This window comes from Phoxinus phoxinus, assembly GCF_949152265.1.
Source record: "Phoxinus phoxinus genome assembly, chromosome: 2".
NCBI lineage: Eukaryota > Metazoa > Chordata > Actinopteri > Cypriniformes > Leuciscidae > Phoxinus > Phoxinus phoxinus.
In genome coordinates this window covers 8399850-8418303 of record NC_136877.1, presented here as the reverse complement: position 1 = coordinate 8418303, position 18454 = coordinate 8399850, and the positions used below count along the sequence as shown (strand labels likewise).

Genomic DNA, 18454 nt, shown 5'->3' with positions numbered 1-18454 from the left:
TAAGGACACAAAGATATTGTATTTTTATTGTTACAGCTAACTTCTTGGAAACATTGCATTTATCATGTTTGTTAAGTAAACACAATATAATATATATATATATCTATATAATATTAACATGCTGGCTTGACGTCTGTTTTTCTTATGCCTTCCATTCAATTAGTACATTGTAATACATTTTAAAAAGGGTTTGAAAAGTGCATTGATGCATCTGATGAATCCAATGCATCAATTACAGAGTTAATAATAGATTATGATTACAATAATATCCAATGTAGTATGCATTGTTATTTTTTAAATCTGAAATACAAACTTTTGAGTCTGTGAATGTACAATTGCTTTTATTTTATTTTATAGTCCACTATGGGGTGAATTATTTATAATCAAGATTACTGAATCAAACCATGTTGTGGCCAAATTTCCCCATTACAGATAATATTATCAGCATGACGATTTATGAATACCACATTTTCAATACGGTCTCGGATGTTTTAATCTCACTTTACATGTGTGCACATTTATTTTTAAGAGAGAAAGACAGAAACAAACTCTTAGCAGTAAAGTCAATGTTTATTTCACATTCTGTTCCTGCTTTTATGATGAGCTTTCAATCTGTTAACCCAATAACAGAGCATGGCTTTCTGAATAGGACAGGATTTGGCGTTGTTGTGACTGACCAGTGCTATTCTTGTCACTTTATAAGGTTTCAGTCATTTTGGCCTTTTAGAGAGTTGTAAACATTATCATGAAAATATCTAGATAGACAACAAAAAGGCAAGTAATTATTGGACTTCAATCCTTAACGAAAAGCTTGAATAAATGCATTAACATGTAGTTTATAACATGCAAGTTCCATTGCCAGGGGTTCACTGACTTGTATGCACAAATATGTAAAAGAAAATGGTTCTTTAATACATAGCATGGCAATGCATACCACTAAAATATAGTTTAGGAATAATGCAGACTAAATAGGGTTAATGTTTGAAAATACTCTTTTTATATTTCATCCTCAAAATAGACAATGCATCCTGTCAACATCTCATTCTAGACTACAGAGAATCATTAGATTTTATCATTGCATTGGGATTTTTCCTCAAATTTGATGCTACTGTATGATATAACTCAGTGCTTCATAATGAATTTCAGGGAATTTACCATAAAAATTGCATTGTTCTTCCTGAATGTGCATACATTAACTCAATTAAATGAAAACAAAACTATGGATGGATCTCGTGTTCGAGGATTACGGACTTGAGGACAAATGGCTTGACTGTCAAGAGTTGCCTGAGGTTTGTGACCAGGAGCATTTGAGTCCATTTACTTTCATATCAACTGCATAGTAGTAATACAAAGTTTCTTGAGTACAGCTCTCAATTGCATAGTGATGCTTCATCACATGTACATTTAAATCCTTTTCTTTTCCTTAAGGAACCCATCATTAATACTTCACAACAGCATGAACGTGGGACCAGTATCCATTTGCCTTCAACTGTGCGGAAAAGCTCAGCTGCTTCACTTTGAACATTAGAGGTATCTCTAAAGATGGTAATGACAACATTGTGAATTTAAAACACTGGAATGTGCATCATTCACAGTAGCAATAAATAAATTGTAATAGTATTGGAATGAAATATAAGTCATACATATCATACACAGTCTACCCTGTTTTCAAGAGGTACTTCCAGATGTACAGTGGTCCGTTTTAACATGACTGAGTCTTCCGCCCATATGAAACATTAAGTAAAGCTTCTAGGTGATGTGTGTAATAATCTCCCAACTTTGTGCAGAGTGGTTCTCAAACTGTGGTTGCGACTTTAGTCAATAAAAAGACCAGAATAAATCAATTATAAGATGCACCAACATTGAATTAATCAAGTGTTCATCAATTAGTCATTCATTTTAAGATAGTGTTTCCGTTGACTGTCTTTAATGATTGACGTTTATATATCGGTGTACGTAAGTGTTTCGTCTAATTTCTTAGCAAGCAAACAGTTGGCTCATTTAAGTTTATTAGCTAAAAGTTTCAGTCCTTTCCATAAAATAAGAACAACAGTATTCTGGCAAATGTATAGAACTGTGGCTGAAGACAGAATCAGTGAAAAGGACATTGAATGAGACCCCTGCTCTTTTCATTTCACTCTTAGAGTGGTCAACCATCTGAAAACGTTTGAGAAACACTTCTGTAAACACTGGCTGTGTGGCGCTTTGCTCTGTTTGTTGGGAGTTACGTTGTTAACCTTTGGATCGGTTTGAAATTTGGGGTGGGAGTACCTATTTGACTGAACAATAGAAGACAGAAATTACACACCTCACCTTTAAATTAGTGTGAAACATTTTGTAATGTGTATTTACCTTGTTATTTCCATTTTTAGCATACACATGCAGTATTATTACTGCTTCATATACGAGGGATTTCTCTCTGGAAGTTTTCGTCCTGATTGTTTTGTTGTACATGCATTCGCTAAACCTTTACGTCATTGCACATCTCATAGAAATAGCACACAATCATTTAAATCATTAAATATAAAACCAAAGCACAACTTTCCAGTGACAAAGGCAACTTCTTTTTTTTTTTTTTTGTACACTACTTGTGTTGCCATTAAGATCGAGCACACACTAAGTGCCTCACCATTAACAACAAGCATTCCCAGGTCCAATTCAGGACCACACTAGTTTAAAGAGGTAAAATACACATTATACAGTACAGTGACAGCAGCAGAGGGCAGAGACTGGTTGGTTGGTTGCTTAGTTGAGATGTATTGGAGTTATTTAATATCCTTATCGACATTTTGGCTCAGGTGAGGAGTTTGCAGTCTGAATAAGAGAAAAAAGGCCAATGTGACCAGTAAAAGTGAGTATAAGGTAGTATGTGATCTGAGAAATGTATGATGATAATGAAGAATTAGGAATAGGAGGTCTCCTGCTCCTCTATGTTCTCAGGCTGTGAGGATGCCGATAATCCACACCATCCCTGAGTTCCTAGCAAAAACAACAACCCGTGTAGCATTGTGATAAGGTATAAAGCCTTTGGGAGGTCAGAGAAGTGTGTCTGAATGTGCTTCGAAGCAGGTACTTTCAGTAATTAACAGTACATCCACAGAGATGGCCGCCTTCTTTTGAAAAGGACAACATCTCCAATAGAGGTTTTTCCAAATGGCACCCTCAGCCCTTGGAGTGCGCACACAAATAGTCCGGGCTCAACTAAAGGGTGCAACAAGGGGCATATAGGCGGCATCCTTGTAAATCTTGATAAATGGGACACCATATGGTCTCGTGGACACAAAACCGTAAAAGGAAAGACCAGGAGACCACAAGCCCACATAGATTTCACCATTTGGATCAGTGGCATTCAAACAGCATTTAAATATAGTGTTGTCATTTCAGCAAACATGTAGGGCAATGATAATAGTAGGTGTGTCCAATCCTACTCCAGGAGGGCCACCATCTGCTCCAACACACCTTTCTGGAGGTTTCAAGTAACCCTAAATGCCGCGATTAGGTGGTTCAGGTGTGTTTAATTAGGGTTGTGGCTGAACTCCAGGAAAGTGGTCCTCCAGGAGCAGGTTTGGACTCCCCTGGACTATAGTAGGTGTTGTAACAAGGAACGTTGAGTCAGTGTGTGTGTGGTCCTGCATGGCCCCTGTGGTCCTGGTCAAGGCCACAGGTGTGACTAGGCCATGCAAAGAGCCCATGGTGAGGTAGTTGGTTCTGTGAATGAGCTAGTAGTGACCCAATCTAGGGTCCTGGGAGATGAGCCATAGTTGCAGGTAAACTCCAACCTTTTAGACTGGCAAATTTGAACCGTAGGCTGAGTGTGGAGTGTGGCTACATGTCTCACTCCTGTCACTGTAGGTCCGTGTGCAAACAGAGAACCTCCTTATGGAAAGGCCTCACTGCTCTGAAGAAAGATGGCTAAAAGTCTGAGCCTTGAAAAGGAAGTAGACAAATCTCCTAAAACATGCTTACAGACAGGGAAACATGTTTGCCTTGTTTCCAATTCCAATGTTGGAATTGTTTATACAAGTTCAGTTCATTTTGTAAATCAATTTATGTTACATAAATCCACAAAGGGTCGTTCACACTGACAGCAAATAAATTTCATAAGAGGAGGTCAGCAAGTCACCATACTGTTGGTTTCTAGTGGGCGTTCTACTTGACTGGTGGTGATGGTAAAGGACTCCAGTGCCTCAGGCCCCTTTTTTCCTCCTCTGACTACCAGATGAGAACATCATCTGCATCATCTCAGTCTTATTTCAGTGTTTCACTGAGGTCATAGCTAAAGGGATGAGGCAGGTTCTCAAAAATGTCATCATAGTCTACTAAACATTGCGGAGCACTGGTTTTAAGGAGGTTTATTTCTTCTTGCTGTTCACTACTGTAACCCGCCACCACCGGGGGCTCGAAGCAATTGCCTGCCCTGTCTGTCCAGTAGAACCACTTCTGTACTGCAATCGTCATATTCAGTACAGTACTAATTCAGTACTGTAATATCCAACGGTTTCAGGCAGCGAATCATGTGAGTATCGCTGTCTACACTCCCAGTGGTAGTAACCACCACGTGTTGCTGCCTGTCTGCATAAAGTTGAACTCTGCTCAACATTGTTGCATTGCAACTCATGGCCTCTCACGTTGCATCAAATCTCTCGTTGAAAATGAATGACATCTGGTACCTACATCACTGCAAATCGCTGTCAGGGTGAGCGCCTCCTTGAAACTGCAAGAGCATAACATTCTCATCACAGTTATAGTTATTCTTTTAAAATGGCAAGATCTTCTTAAATACTGGGCTGAAAGGTGTTTGGAGCTGTGCTTGTTAGGGAAGCTTCATAAACAGTCCATTGTCCATGGAGGGGACGGACATGGGGAAGGAAAACTGGAATAGATTCATGTCAGCAGTGAGCGCAGCCATTGCAGCAGGATCATGCTCAATCTGGTTTCTCAGCGATGGGTCGATCTTTTCCAAGCGCCGCTTTAGCCTCTTGGCCTCTCTCTCACGGATTAGCCGTGCCTGCCTCTTCTCGGGTGTCTCGTTGGCCCGTTTGAGTCGCATGGCCTCCCGGTCACGCTGTAGACGACGTGACCGCTGTTCATCTGTCTCCTGCATTCTTTGCATCCGCTTTGCCTCACGGTCTCGTAAGCGGCGCACCTCCCGCTCCTCCGGTGTCTCGCATGCCCTCTTGGACTTCTTGGCCGTTCGCTCGCGTTCAAGCCGCTGCATCCGCATCTCTACAGGCTCGCTCTTCCTACGCATTGCCCATTTCCTCATGGACGGCGACTGGGCATCCACAAGCTGCTGGTAGGCTACGCAGCTGTTGCAGACCAGCAAAACTCCAGCCGGGTACACAGGCATAGGGTTCATGAGGTCTGGAAGAGGGGGAAGGCCTGTGCTGGAAGGACTGAGGCTGTCAGACAGTGAGGGAAGAGGAGGTCCAGAAGGGAGAAGTCCATCTGGCAATGAGGTCAGTACAGTACCAGGATTTGTGCCGGGGTTAGTCATAGGGCTTCTGGGTAGAGAGTTGGACATGGCACAGGCCTCACCCTCACTGTTGATCTCTATACTGCTTGTGTCAAGGAATTCCTTCAACTTTCCCCTACAATTTTAGAACAGGAAACTGTTAAGAGAAGTTTTTTTGAAAACATCCTGATAAAATCATGTCTTGAGCTGACCTGTTGAAGTTGTTGGTGTCTGTGAAGCGAGCCCCACACACTGCACAATTGGACAGACGGTCCTCTGAATGGATGAGAAGATGGCGGCCAAGAGAGCCTGGAGAACTGAGAGCTCGTCCACATACAGGACAAATATAACTCTTACTGCTACCCACAGCTGTGTGCTGGTCACAGAAAATAAGACAAAGAAATTTCATACATAAATTATTCTCAACTTAAAGGAGTCCAAAAATGAAAATGGTTATTCACTCAACCTCATGTTGTTCCAAACTCATTTGACATTCTATCTTCCGGACAATTTTAAACAATGTACTGGTTCTTTTTCAAGCATTTACAATGTGTATTAGTTTTTAAGCTTCAAAAATGGCCAAAAGTAGCATTAACTTATTTAAGGTAGTCTCCATTCATCATAAATGGTTTGAAAAGAGTGATCAGTACTTTATTCAAAATTTCTCCTCATGGAAGAAAGTAAGTTAGAATGACATAAGAATTATTTAAAAAGGCAAGAATAAACTACACAACTTTTGCACTGATTTTTGCTCAGATTTGCAGTCTGGAGGAGCTATCGCTAGTAGCAGACAGAGACGGTCTGCAAATTTCATAGTCATAGTTGACAGATGGGCACAGACTCTCTTTTTTGAGCTGGATTTCATCCAGTCAGAGGACATTCAATGTTTGATGTTGAGTCAATTTTAGAGCTCATATTGTTTTCATTTGTCAAGGACAACTTCTGGAAGTATATGATCTTCAACCAATAAGTGTATGATGCCCGGTCTTTGTCTGTTACCATTTACAAAGTCAACAAGTGTTCAGATTTTAAAAGTTGTGTAGTATATTTCAGCATTTAGATGTGCTTCACAATCGGCATGTAATTGACAAGCTTCAAATGCAGTTTGAGTGATCTGATAACAAACATTGTGGATTTTAATACCAGGTGTTAACAGAGTCTAAAATATACTAGAGGCTTCAGTAGTCCTCACCTGGTAGACATGTGCGATGAGCTGATCTGGGCTACTGAACTCCAGGGAACAAAGCGGACAAGAAAAAATTCCTCCCTGGTCTGTCCCCTCCTCGCTCTCCTGTCAGACATAATGAACCAACAAACAGTTAAAAATTTAGAGTAACAAGACTTACAGTCTGAAATGTAGTGTCATATTTTAAATAGCATGATTGAACACAACTGATAATGACTGTAGCTGCAGATGACAGATGCAGCACTGGTGTGGCAGACAAATGGATCCATAAGCCTTTGTGACTCATTCCAAATGTCATTTAAATTGGGTTGCTATAGAGGCATGAGTCACCCTACAAAAATATACCTTCAAAGATGGGATGAAGAATTGTATAATGCTCTACCTCAAAAAGTATGTAAATGTACATAAAATGATAATCATGTAGACCTTATGTAGCCCCGCCTCTTTTTAGCGCTGCGCTCGTTGTGTTCTGTCTTCCGGTTTGTATTTCCACAGCATGAAGGTAAGATCTTACGGATTTATGAATGAACCACTTGTTTTAAAATCTTCCCGGTCTACTGGCATTTATGACATCCGCTTCAAACATTAATCATGATAACTTTTGTTAACTCTACAAGTAAATCCACTTCACCAGCTAATTACTCTTCGACAGCGATACCATAGAAATATAAGGCTCATAACGTCTATACCGTACCTTTTCATTAAATTGAATTGACTGATTTCAGAGTGTAAATCTGTTACAAATCTAAAATGTAATATTTTTCAACAGTATAAAGATGTCAAATTAACACTTAAGTGGCTCAAAAACGACAAATAAAAAAAGATACTCAATCTTCATTCAAAGCTCTCAACTCAATCTAGTCAGAATCTGGGAATCTGACAATGAGAATCTTATAAATGTCTCTAGGTAGTATCTGACCACAAAAATCCAGAGAAATATAAATAAAGAAATATATATGCATTAAATTGAACTATTTTGATGGCAAAAGACAATTTAAGTGTTCAGTACATTACCTTGATGTATACCGTATATCCAATTATTATAGAGGGCCAAAATCACATATGAAAAGCATGCAAGGCTGATAATTATTCCCCCAATTATTTTTTGGGAAAATTCCCAAAAATATCTAATAAAATGTGGGTAATGTTTACATTTTAATTTTAAGGCTAGAAGTTAAGGTTAGAATATCTTTTTAAAAAAAAAAATATATATATATACATATATATACATATAATAAAATAAAAAATGTCAGGACTTTTTAATCTATTGGCAAATCATTAAAGTAAGACTGGTCAAGGCTGAATAGTTTTGCGAGACTCTTTACAGTGAATAAAGTGAGTTGTCTATGAAAAATCTGGTCATGCAAATCATGCGATAAAAGAAGAATGTAAGATAATCACAACAATCTACTTCGTACATTAAACGTGCATAACTCACCTCCTTGACGTCATCCTGTAGTATGAGGCCATGGCCTCTCTTATTACTCATCATGCTGTAATCAGCAGAGGCATTGGAGGAGTCATCCTTATCAAAATCACTATCACCGTCATCTGGCAGCACAGGAAAAAAGTTAGTTCATAATATTATCGACGGCGCCATCACAGGTCACCTTGCTTTTGTTTTCTAAGTCTCAACACTGAACAGAACAATCACAGTTGTCTTCCTGGATTTTTTATATTTTATGAGCAGTAAGCAAATATATAAATAAATTCACAGACAGCTGTCGTGAGTTGCCTTTGAAGCCATGTAGCTCACCACTTGTGCTGTCTTGCTCTTCAGGTTCCTGTGAGTTGTTGCTATGGCATTCGCCATCTTCAATGTAGTCATCTCTAGCGTCCATCTCAAAAGTGTGCTGAGGGCCGGACAACCCAGTCGTGTGAAAAGGCCCTGTGAGTGAAACAACACAGTCACTGAGAATACCACGATATATACTGTATAACTAGGTTTTGAGTGGTGCTTGCCAGTATAAAACACTGCTTTGGTTGCCAGGGCATTGCTATGCAGTTGCTAAGGAATTTTTTGTATGTTTAGTACATTTATGGGTGGTTGCTAGGGTGTTGCTTACAGGCCCATGTTAAAAGATCCTAGTTGCACCCAGCAAGTCTCCATGATATTCTAATCTCGGGTCCCTTCACTGTTAGTCTGTAGAATTGTTTGTCTTTTTAATGCCAAAAATATAGATTTACATTTTTTATTTGCACAAATGATATGGGAAAAGTTACATGCCGAGCATTAATACTTAAAGGGATATTTTACCCTAAAATTAAAATTTCATTCCAAAGTTGTGGAGCACTTAAGACAAGGAAACAGCCATAAGACATCATGTATGGGTTGTGTAACACGTTTGCTTCAAACATTTTATTATAAAATCAACAAAAACCTATTGAGTTGTTTCTGATGTAAAAAATAAGAATTACCAGTAAGCTTAAACACTGAAATTAACATCATGTTATAATAATATAAATTAAAGTTTTAAATCACGATGAGAAAACAAAGAAAATGGTTGTGGAGCTATTAAAGAAGGTGCCATTATCCGATTGCACTGCAACAAGAAGAGTAGAGGCACTAGCGGGTGAGTGTCTGTCCAATCTTTTATCCGACATAAAGAAAGCCGAAGTCATGTTACTTGCTATAGACTCGTCTTGCGACCGAACCGACATTGAACAGCTGTCAGTGTTCACCAGATATTTTGATGGGAAGGTTTTCCGCGAAGAGCTGCTTTGTTTGCTGCCAATACAGGGACGCATGCACAACCGGAGAAATAATTTTTAACGAACTGATGCAATTCTTTGAAAAGAATGGATTAGATTTAAGCAAAGTTGTGTCAGTAATCACTGATGGGGCTCAATGGTCAATCCAAAACTCACTGCATAATTCATAAATCGGTGTTGTGCGCCAAATTGTCTGGAAAAATGAAAGAGACAATGGATAGTGTGATGAGGCTAGTACATTTTATTTGCACGAGTTCTGGTCTGCAACATCGCCTTGCTAGAAGAAATGTCTGCAGAACGGCACAATCTTTTGCTGTCCGATGGCTGAGCAAGGGCCGTGTGCTGGAAAGAGTGTGTGAACTTCAAAATGAACTTTGTTCATTTTTAAGTAGCCTTCAAAACCAAAAGGCAGAGACATTTCTGAGGTTTTTGAACAACACAGAGATGGCATTTGTGCATTTTTTTGTGCGATATCATGTCTCACCTAGATCAGCTTCATTTGCAATTGCATGGCAAGAATCACACTATTGCTGACATGTACGAAGCGATTGAAGCTTTTCGTTTAAAGCTGGCCCTTTTTGAGCAGGATCTTCAAGAGAGAAAGCTGCACTTTCCGTATTTACAACAGCACTGCGAGAAACACCAGGTGCAAGAGGACCCGTTAATGAGTGATTTTGTGATGAGACTGGCAGAGAATTTCAAGGAGCGATTTCAGAGCTTTAACCTGTCAAGTGAACTCCTTCTCTTCGTAAGACAGCCATTTTCAGTCCCAGCAGATGGACAATGGACTGCTGAGGCCAAACGCCTGGTTTCATCCTTAGATGAAGCATCTTTGCAGCTGGAGATTTTGGAAATGTCAAAGTCTGATTTGCTCAGAGAGCAACACAAGGAGGCTACTTGTGAGCAACTTTTGAACAAAAGGGGTTTCTCAAGCTAAATTCGAGAACAGCAGAATTATTGCAATGTTCCTTCTTTTAATGTTCCCATCCACTTACATCTGTGAGTCATCGTTTTCTATAATGAACATCCTCAAGAACCAGGATAGAAACAGACTGTCCAGTGTGCATCTTGATCAGTGTCTCAGAATTGCTACAACAAGTTTGTTTTCCAAGTAAGAACAATAAAATATGAATGCTGATCGGTCTAATAATTTAATCTGCTATTAGAGAAATTGATGAGAAGAGATCCGGTGTGGTGATGAGCAGGATCAGTTGACTCCCATGGAGATCCTTCATTTGTTTTTAATATCCACCATGCAAAGTTCTTTAGTTTTCTGTATCTGAATACAAAATAATGCTCATAATTGCTTAAATAAAACAGACTAATGAGAAAAACAACAACAATTGCAGAGCAAACATTGAGGTATAACATTGTGGTCGGTGGCCCTTGGCTTTGTATTGTCGGCAGAATTTGGCCCTTGGTAAAAACTAATTGAGGAACCCTGGTTTAAACAATTTTGTTATCTTGACAACAGTAATTACTCATGAGATAAAACAACTTATACTTTTTTATTTAAATAAGGCATTATGAAAGCAATATAACAATACCTTAATAATGCATTATAAATACAGGCTTCATAGAAAGTGTGTTACCAAAAAGAATCCTGGATGCAGTGTTGCAACCCATCAAAAAGGCTGAATCTGATTGATTCTTGCTTTGAATTTCAAAGAGAAGACTGTATATCAACAACAAGGGCAACTAGGTCCAGAGATGCAGTGGTGCTCCGTGTACAGAACAATAGTTGATGCTGCATTATTAACACATTACAAACAAGCACACTCCACCTAACGCTCACCAACCCCCACGTTACACGCTGAACCCACAACATACACTGCAGTCCCAGAGGAAACAGCCTGCATCTCCTGCGCTGCGAGTCCGTGGCTCTAATGTGAGAATCATCTCCTCCAGAGCACTCTATATACGCCCACACGGAGCTGCTTCCCACCCTGCATGCATCCCATTACTGCCATCTACCAAACACCTTCTGTGAAGCCGCTTTAATGAGTAACATGAACGGCAACCGGCATACCAATAAAACCAGATTTGAATGTTTTCTGATGAAAATATGAGTAATGAGTGCCAGTGCATGTGCAACATGCTACAGTGTTCTGGGAGGTTGACTCTAGATATGAATCAGATCCCCCCTTTAAATATTTATGGGATATTTTTACCACCTGTTTTATTGTCCATCAGGCAAAAATGGAGTCTGATCTCATATAAATGTAACACCTGATTTGAGGTAACTTCAAAGCTTACTACAGTTAAGTTGTGACATATCGACCTTATGATAACGCTGTTTCCGTGTATAATCTACTCCTTTTCAAGTGAGAATAGCCATTTATGAGCACTATTATAAAACACCTTTAAGCTAAGTGTTTAAAACTCCGTGTACACGGAAGAATCCATGCTCACAGCGTCCCAGACACCAATGTTTTAACCATTCAGAAAAGATTTGCCAATTTTGAAAAGGAGATCAAGTTTAGGCTCATTATTATTATTATTTTTTGATAGAACTAGTAAATTGGACATTTCATCAGAATACAACCTGACCTGAATTATCTTAGCCAGCATTAGTATTTTTGCAGATACAAGCGCGTTTGAAATTTGTTTTTTAAAGCATATTATTATTATTAGATATGTTGTGCCTATTTTACACAACCAGTTACTTTTTTGTTAACTCACAAATGCAATCTGAGTATAACAAAAATTAAATTGAACTCCCTGAAAATTGCAAACCCTGTACCCCCACCCCCCCCCACCCCCAAAAAAAATCAACTTGCCCATGAGATCATCAATCGTCTGATGACAGCTTATCAATGGCGAATGCAGTGAAATAAGCAGACGACAGTCAAGAAAGTCTTTCCATCTTCTATGCTCTCTAAAATGTGCAAATCACAACAAAATGAGGTACTCCGGATACTTTGGGTTACGGATTTGTTAAAATCCTTAAACGGTTAGTACACACAAAAATGAATATTGTGACGTCATGTACTAACCCTCATATCGTTCCCAACCTGTCTGACTTTCTGCGCAACAATGTTGGTAACCAAACAATTCTGGTAACAATTGGTTCAATGAAAAACCTTTAACCTCCATGGAACATTTCCATTGCTCAAAAGGTTCCTTATAGTAGAAAAAGATTATTCAAATATTCATCACACTTAGAAAAAAAATATATATTTTAAGAAGAGTTAACTGAAAGTGTTTTTTGGAACTGAAAAATGATTATTCTTCATTAATAAAGGGTGTGTTCAGACCTGGCATGTTAAAATGAACTCTGGTGCGAATGCTGTTAGTGTGGTTCATTTGAATAAGTGTGAATGCTGTAATCCGAACCCTGGTGCGCACCAAACAAGTGGATCGAGACTGCTGAAAAGATGGGTTTCAAACTAAATCTGGTGCGGTTCGACTGAAATATTAACTCAAAGACATAGCCAACAGTATGAACCCAACCAAAAACGGGACATGATGTCACAAGATGTGATCCTCAAGCACACCTATTTTTTGCCCATCACAGTTCGGTACAGGCATCCTCCTCGCAGCAGATCTTGGTTTGTGACGGAGGGATTCCTTCTGCTGTTTTGAGACATTTTATAAACTCTTCACGAGTTCTCATCTGGTCAAAACCCCATCATATGTAGGCTATGCACATACAACAAGCGCATTTATCCCGGCACACAGCATTGTTTTGGATGTTCGTAAGTTCCGATGCAATACGTAATAAAAGCCAATCAATCAGGTTGCGAACATATCCAAATGCCTTTAGGTTCGGCACATGCCAATGTGAACGCTAAGCGGACCAGGACTAAATGTTTTTTTGGTCCGGACCAAGTGAACCGAACAACAAATGTGAACACACCCTAAAATAAAAGTTCCAAAGGGTGTTTTTGCAGCAATGCCACCAGATGAACCATTTTTGGGACCTGCAAAGCACCTTTCAGTGGAAAGTTCTTAAAATAACCATTTTATCTTAAGTTTTAGGGTCTTCATGGAACTACTGATGCCAAATCGCCAATAAAAATAAAAAAAATACTTGAGACATTTCTCAATATCTTATTTTAAGTACCACGGAAGAAAGAAACTCATACAGGATTGGAACGCCATTAAGGCGAGTAAACAACAACTGCATTTTTAAGTATGAGCAATGGTAATAGTGAAGTTTGCCTTCTCTCAAGGAAACCGATATATTAAGACCAAGTTCAAAGTGGACTAGAAACGGGTTTTTCTAGTGTCGTCGTGCAGAACTTCAGGAAGCTTTATTCTATATTTGAGCTTAGAGACCATTTCAGGAATGACTCCACCACATGTTGTTTTTCCATCTGAAAAACAATAGCCGCCGGATGTAATATTTTACATCCACTAATCACTAAAGGAGGTTGTCAAGAGTTCCCTACTTTCCAAGCATCCTCTGGACAGTTTCATAAAGTGTTTGGGGGCATCTACAAGGACAGAAGATTTTGCCTGAGAGATATAAGCGCTAAACTATAGGCTACAACAGAGCGGCTTCACGGCAGTCAGCCCCTGATTGATGGAAGAGAGTTACCCATCCCCCACTGCCAGTTCTGTCTGTACATCTGTCTCTCCACCCTCCCTCCGTCTTCTCCCTTCCATCCACCCTCGCTCCCCCTCTGTGTGCCACTGTGATGTTATCTCAGAGTCTGTGTGTCTGTAGGCAGGAGGTGACGCAGTGTCTGTCTGAATCCAGACAAAGAGACAAACTCATCATCCAACAGACACATGAGACTGAGAAAAGGGTAAAGTCAGAGAAGGGGGGTGGGAACGAAACAGACAAACAGAGGCAAAACTTAACTCGGATACCAAACAATGAGAGCACTCCTGAATTCAAACCATCCCTCTCCCACAACCCCACCAATCCAACAAATACTGAGAACAGGCAGATGACGGGGCCCTCGCACACTGTCTAGTTTGGTGGGGTTGAAGAATGGTCATTGACAGACATCAGATAAACACAGACAACCAATTCAGGACTCACTTTGCCCAACTGACAAAAGCCAGGCATGATGGAAGGGCAAGATCAGTCATACATGTTCCCATGGAATTACATTTCCCACATTTCCCCCAGTTTCTAGTACCAAGAATTAATTTGGGAGGGAAAAGACAGAGCATCATTTACTGTAACGTTTCAGTCTTTCATTGGGTCTGAAAATCTTTACCTCATGTCTGCAAATAAATTTGGTACACTTCTTGAACACAGCTGGAAACTAATATAAAAAAGTTTTTTTTTTTTTATTGGCATCCATAGCCTTTAACATCCACAGAGCCTTTCCATTGCAAAAAAAAAGTTATTTATAGTGGAAAAGGGCTCTAGATTATTAAAATGTTCTTCACACTAAGAGAATAATGGTTCTTTTAAGAACTTTCAGAACCTTTTTTCGAGGAGTTTATAAATGGCCAAACGGTTTCCATATATTACCCTGCTCCTTAGAATATTTAATTCTGATTTATTAAAAGTGGAATTCAGTACCATTTCTAATGACCACTGGAAACCTGTTTCTTAGATAGCTATGATCGTGTCCTGTCACAGCACTGTCTCTACAAGTAAAGTAAAATAAGTAAACAAACACAACAATTTTACTTTAAGTCAAAAATTAAATCCATTTCATGTCCATGTATTTATTTATTTTGTAATTAACTGTGTAATAAGAGATATAATGTAAAGCCTGAGCAAATTACTGTACATTATTCCTTACATTTAAATATGTTTTATGTTGTACACCCCTACAAAGAAGATCAGAGTATGAGTTGACTTCTATGCAACCACTGATTAAAATAATAATAATAATAATGTATGGAAACTAGGGAAGAAGCATTCATCTTTATTTATCCAGGCAAGATAATGAATTAAGAAACACTAATATATATATATATATATATATATATATATATGTACACACAAATAATTTGTGTAGTAAATGAATATATGTAAACTAGTTCTGTCAAAACGTATAGGCTAGTCACAATTAATCGCATAACAAAAGTTTGTGTGTATATAAATATATATTAGTGGTGTCAAATCGATTAATCGTGATACAAACATACAAATTTGTTTATATGTGTGTGTATATATTATTATATGTATATATATATTATTTATTATATATATAAATGTATGTGTGTGTGTGTATATATATATATAAACACAGACACGCACATATAATGTATAAATATAAGAATATATAGGCCTACTGTACACATATATTATAAACAAACTTTTATGTTAGATGTGATTAATCGCGATTAATCGATTTGACAACACTAAAACAGAATTCGGATAAAGTTCTTATGTTATCCAGGTGAAATCAGATATCATACAGCACAGTAAAAAAAGATGAAAAACTTATTGAAAGCATGTACAGAAAAGGCATGGCCTATGCTTAATTTAGACTGGTTGCAATATTTTTGCACGGGCGGTTTATATTTAAAGACTATTATTTAAGGTTGTGTACTACGTGTAGTGTTTCACTATCTCTTCTCAATTATATCAGTGTGATGTTGTCAGAAGTGCGTGCATGTGAGGATATTTTCTGTACAGAAACATCTTCAGGGTTCAGGGCTATATTTCGTGAGGTTCGTTTGCAGTCTCTAGATCGGTTCTACGCAAGCTGATATCGTGACCATGTTGTGATGAGAGTGTGTGAACGCCTGGCCTCTGGCTGTTGTCCTCGTACAGTAAAATGCGGATGTAAGACTTCACCAAAGCAAACAACTCAATGCCACAGAGTATCATGAGGACTCGGGCTTCCCTACATGATGATCACTCACTATCACCTCCAGGAGACAAAACGCCTGCTTTTGCACGAACTAGTAAATGAAAAGTGTTTACAATACCTGGGATACCTACAATTCACTTTGAAAGGGTTGGTCTGTTTTCGTCTTGACATATTATCCCCCACTCCCGGATGAAAAAAGTCGAATCCCTTCTTTGATCCGACTGATGTGTGAAGATGCTTCTGGACAATCCGAAGGGAAATGTTTTAAAGCAGACAACAATCCAGAAACAAAACGCTCCGAGCGGGCAGGACTGAGCACTAATCGGCTACATTGGCCAGCGCGATTAGGTTCATTTGACTAAAAGACAATCAAAGATCACTTCTGCGTAAACAGACATCTTGGTCGTGGTCGGCGATAAAAGCGCGTTCATGACGATAGAGGTCGGTTTCCAAACATGAGAGATCGGGAAAGATGTAAGGAGGTGATGTGAAAGCCTGCGCCAATGTAGCCGGGCAAATACACTGCAGAGAATCTCCACCGACATGCATTTCAAGCGATGAGCTGAAGTGAGAAGAATGACTAATTTTATCATCTGCCTTCTCCTGCTCATGCGCGAAACACGGGCGTTCCTACAGGGGGCGCTCTGCGGCTCACAAGACACACTCACCCCCAGACAAATACACTGAAATCTCAGGACGTGTTTAGTCTATTTACAAACGTTTGTCCAATTTTAAACATTATCATTTATATCTTCTAATTTCACCTGTTGGTATTAGCATTTCATTTTCCGAATAAGCAGTGATTGGTTCACCCACAACAGCGCTGAGAAAAGTAACATTCGCACGTGCTCACTTCATCTTGGATCAGACTACAAACAGTGAGAAAAGTAAAATTCAAAGTGGCTGATACTGGCTAGTGGCTATAATATACAAACTATTATTGAAATCCCTTTGATCGCTGCTAAAAAAAATATTTTATAAACACAAAACTACTTAAAGTATTTGTACAATTAGAGATAACTTTGCGTTTTTCTCCACCTCTTTTTATATTCACAATTTTTGCAATTTTCCTTTCTAACAGTTTTTTCATTTCTATGATTGTAAGCCTGTTTGGTTTCTAAAAGAAACAACGAGACGCATTGTGGGATACATACACGTACGTTGATGTGGAGGACAATGCCGTTTTTTCCTTATAGGCTATACAAATGTGGCCTACTCGATTAAACCATCTATCTATCTATCTATCTATCTATCTATCTATCTATCTATCTATCTATCTATCTATCTATCTATCTATCTATCTATCTATCTATCTATCTATCTATCTATCTATAGATTCAGAATAATATCAAATATTTTGTTTAGCCTATATGCTTTAGTATATATTTACTACCTAGTAGTAATTTCTAAACTACCATAAGATTAGATAGAACTTTATGGAAATATATTTGCATACCTGAAAAAAAAAAAAAAAAGAACCACACTTTAATGTAATTGTTTGATAAAATTGGTATGTACAACAGTAATACTTCTCAGTCATGCATTTGAAATAATTAGGGATATAAAAGAGATATTTGATAGGGGTGTAACGATTAACGGTTCGATATATCATGATACTACTGCTGACCTTTTTACGATATTATTTCGAGACTCCAAGACCTGGTAAAAGGTTAACAAAATATGTACTGTTGATTAAAATGCTAAATTTGGTATTACATTCGTTGTGGAAATGAATCGCTTGGACTTGATGCTGATAACCCAATGCACAGGACGATGGTGACACCAGAACAAAAATATTCATGATTCTGAAGCTGAAAATACAGAAAATAAATACAAAAAAAATACTGACAATTAAACTTTGTAAACCTGAATTATTTCTCACACAGTAATTTTCATTTGGGTAAACTAAACACATAGATTAAGCACTATCCAAAATATATTGTTGCATTTTGTATTGTTGTGACACGGTATATTTTAGCAATTACTGTACACGTAAACAGAAAACATTCATGCCATACATGAAATGGACATGTCTGACAGATTTTGGTAATTGAATGGATAATTTTGCATGTTGCTCACATGATGAAAGAATGTTTAAGAGTTATTATGACAGTTTTACAGAGAATCAGCTAATAGGTTTTGATCAGCAAGCCATGTGCTTTGAGTTATCGTGCAAATTCTAGAAAATGTTTACACAATTGTCAAAATGTGCAATTTGAATTTTTTTAAATATGATGTGAACAAGAAACTATTTGTTCAGAGATCTGAACTTACTGTTTTGAGAAATATAATTGAGAGAACATTAAATATAGTTATATATAATTAAATATATTTGTGTAATATTATAATAATAATGTAATTATAATAATG

General features: G+C 38.2%; 1 protein-coding gene across 2 annotated transcripts; it reads right to left on the bottom strand.

The window, feature by feature from the left end:
• Window positions 1-2330: 2330 nt before the first annotated feature.
• On the bottom strand, window positions 2331-16666 carry znf821 (zinc finger protein 821). Of its 2 annotated transcripts, none has more exons than XM_079591729.1 (6): window positions 16216-16666; window positions 8398-8529; window positions 8080-8192; window positions 6648-6746; window positions 5668-5831; window positions 2331-5591 (listed from the first exon to the last, which is right to left on the bottom strand). In XM_079591729.1, the coding sequence occupies exons 1-6, from the start codon at window positions 16253-16255 to the stop codon at window positions 4814-4816; spliced, it is 1326 nt and encodes a 441-aa protein (XP_079447855.1). In that variant the 5' UTR covers window positions 16256-16666; the 3' UTR covers window positions 2331-4813. The 2 variants fall into 2 exon arrangements, with proteins under 2 accessions (XP_079447855.1, XP_079447856.1); XM_079591730.1 differs by having other exon boundaries at window positions 16203-16645.
• Window positions 16667-18454: the final 1788 nt, after the last annotated feature.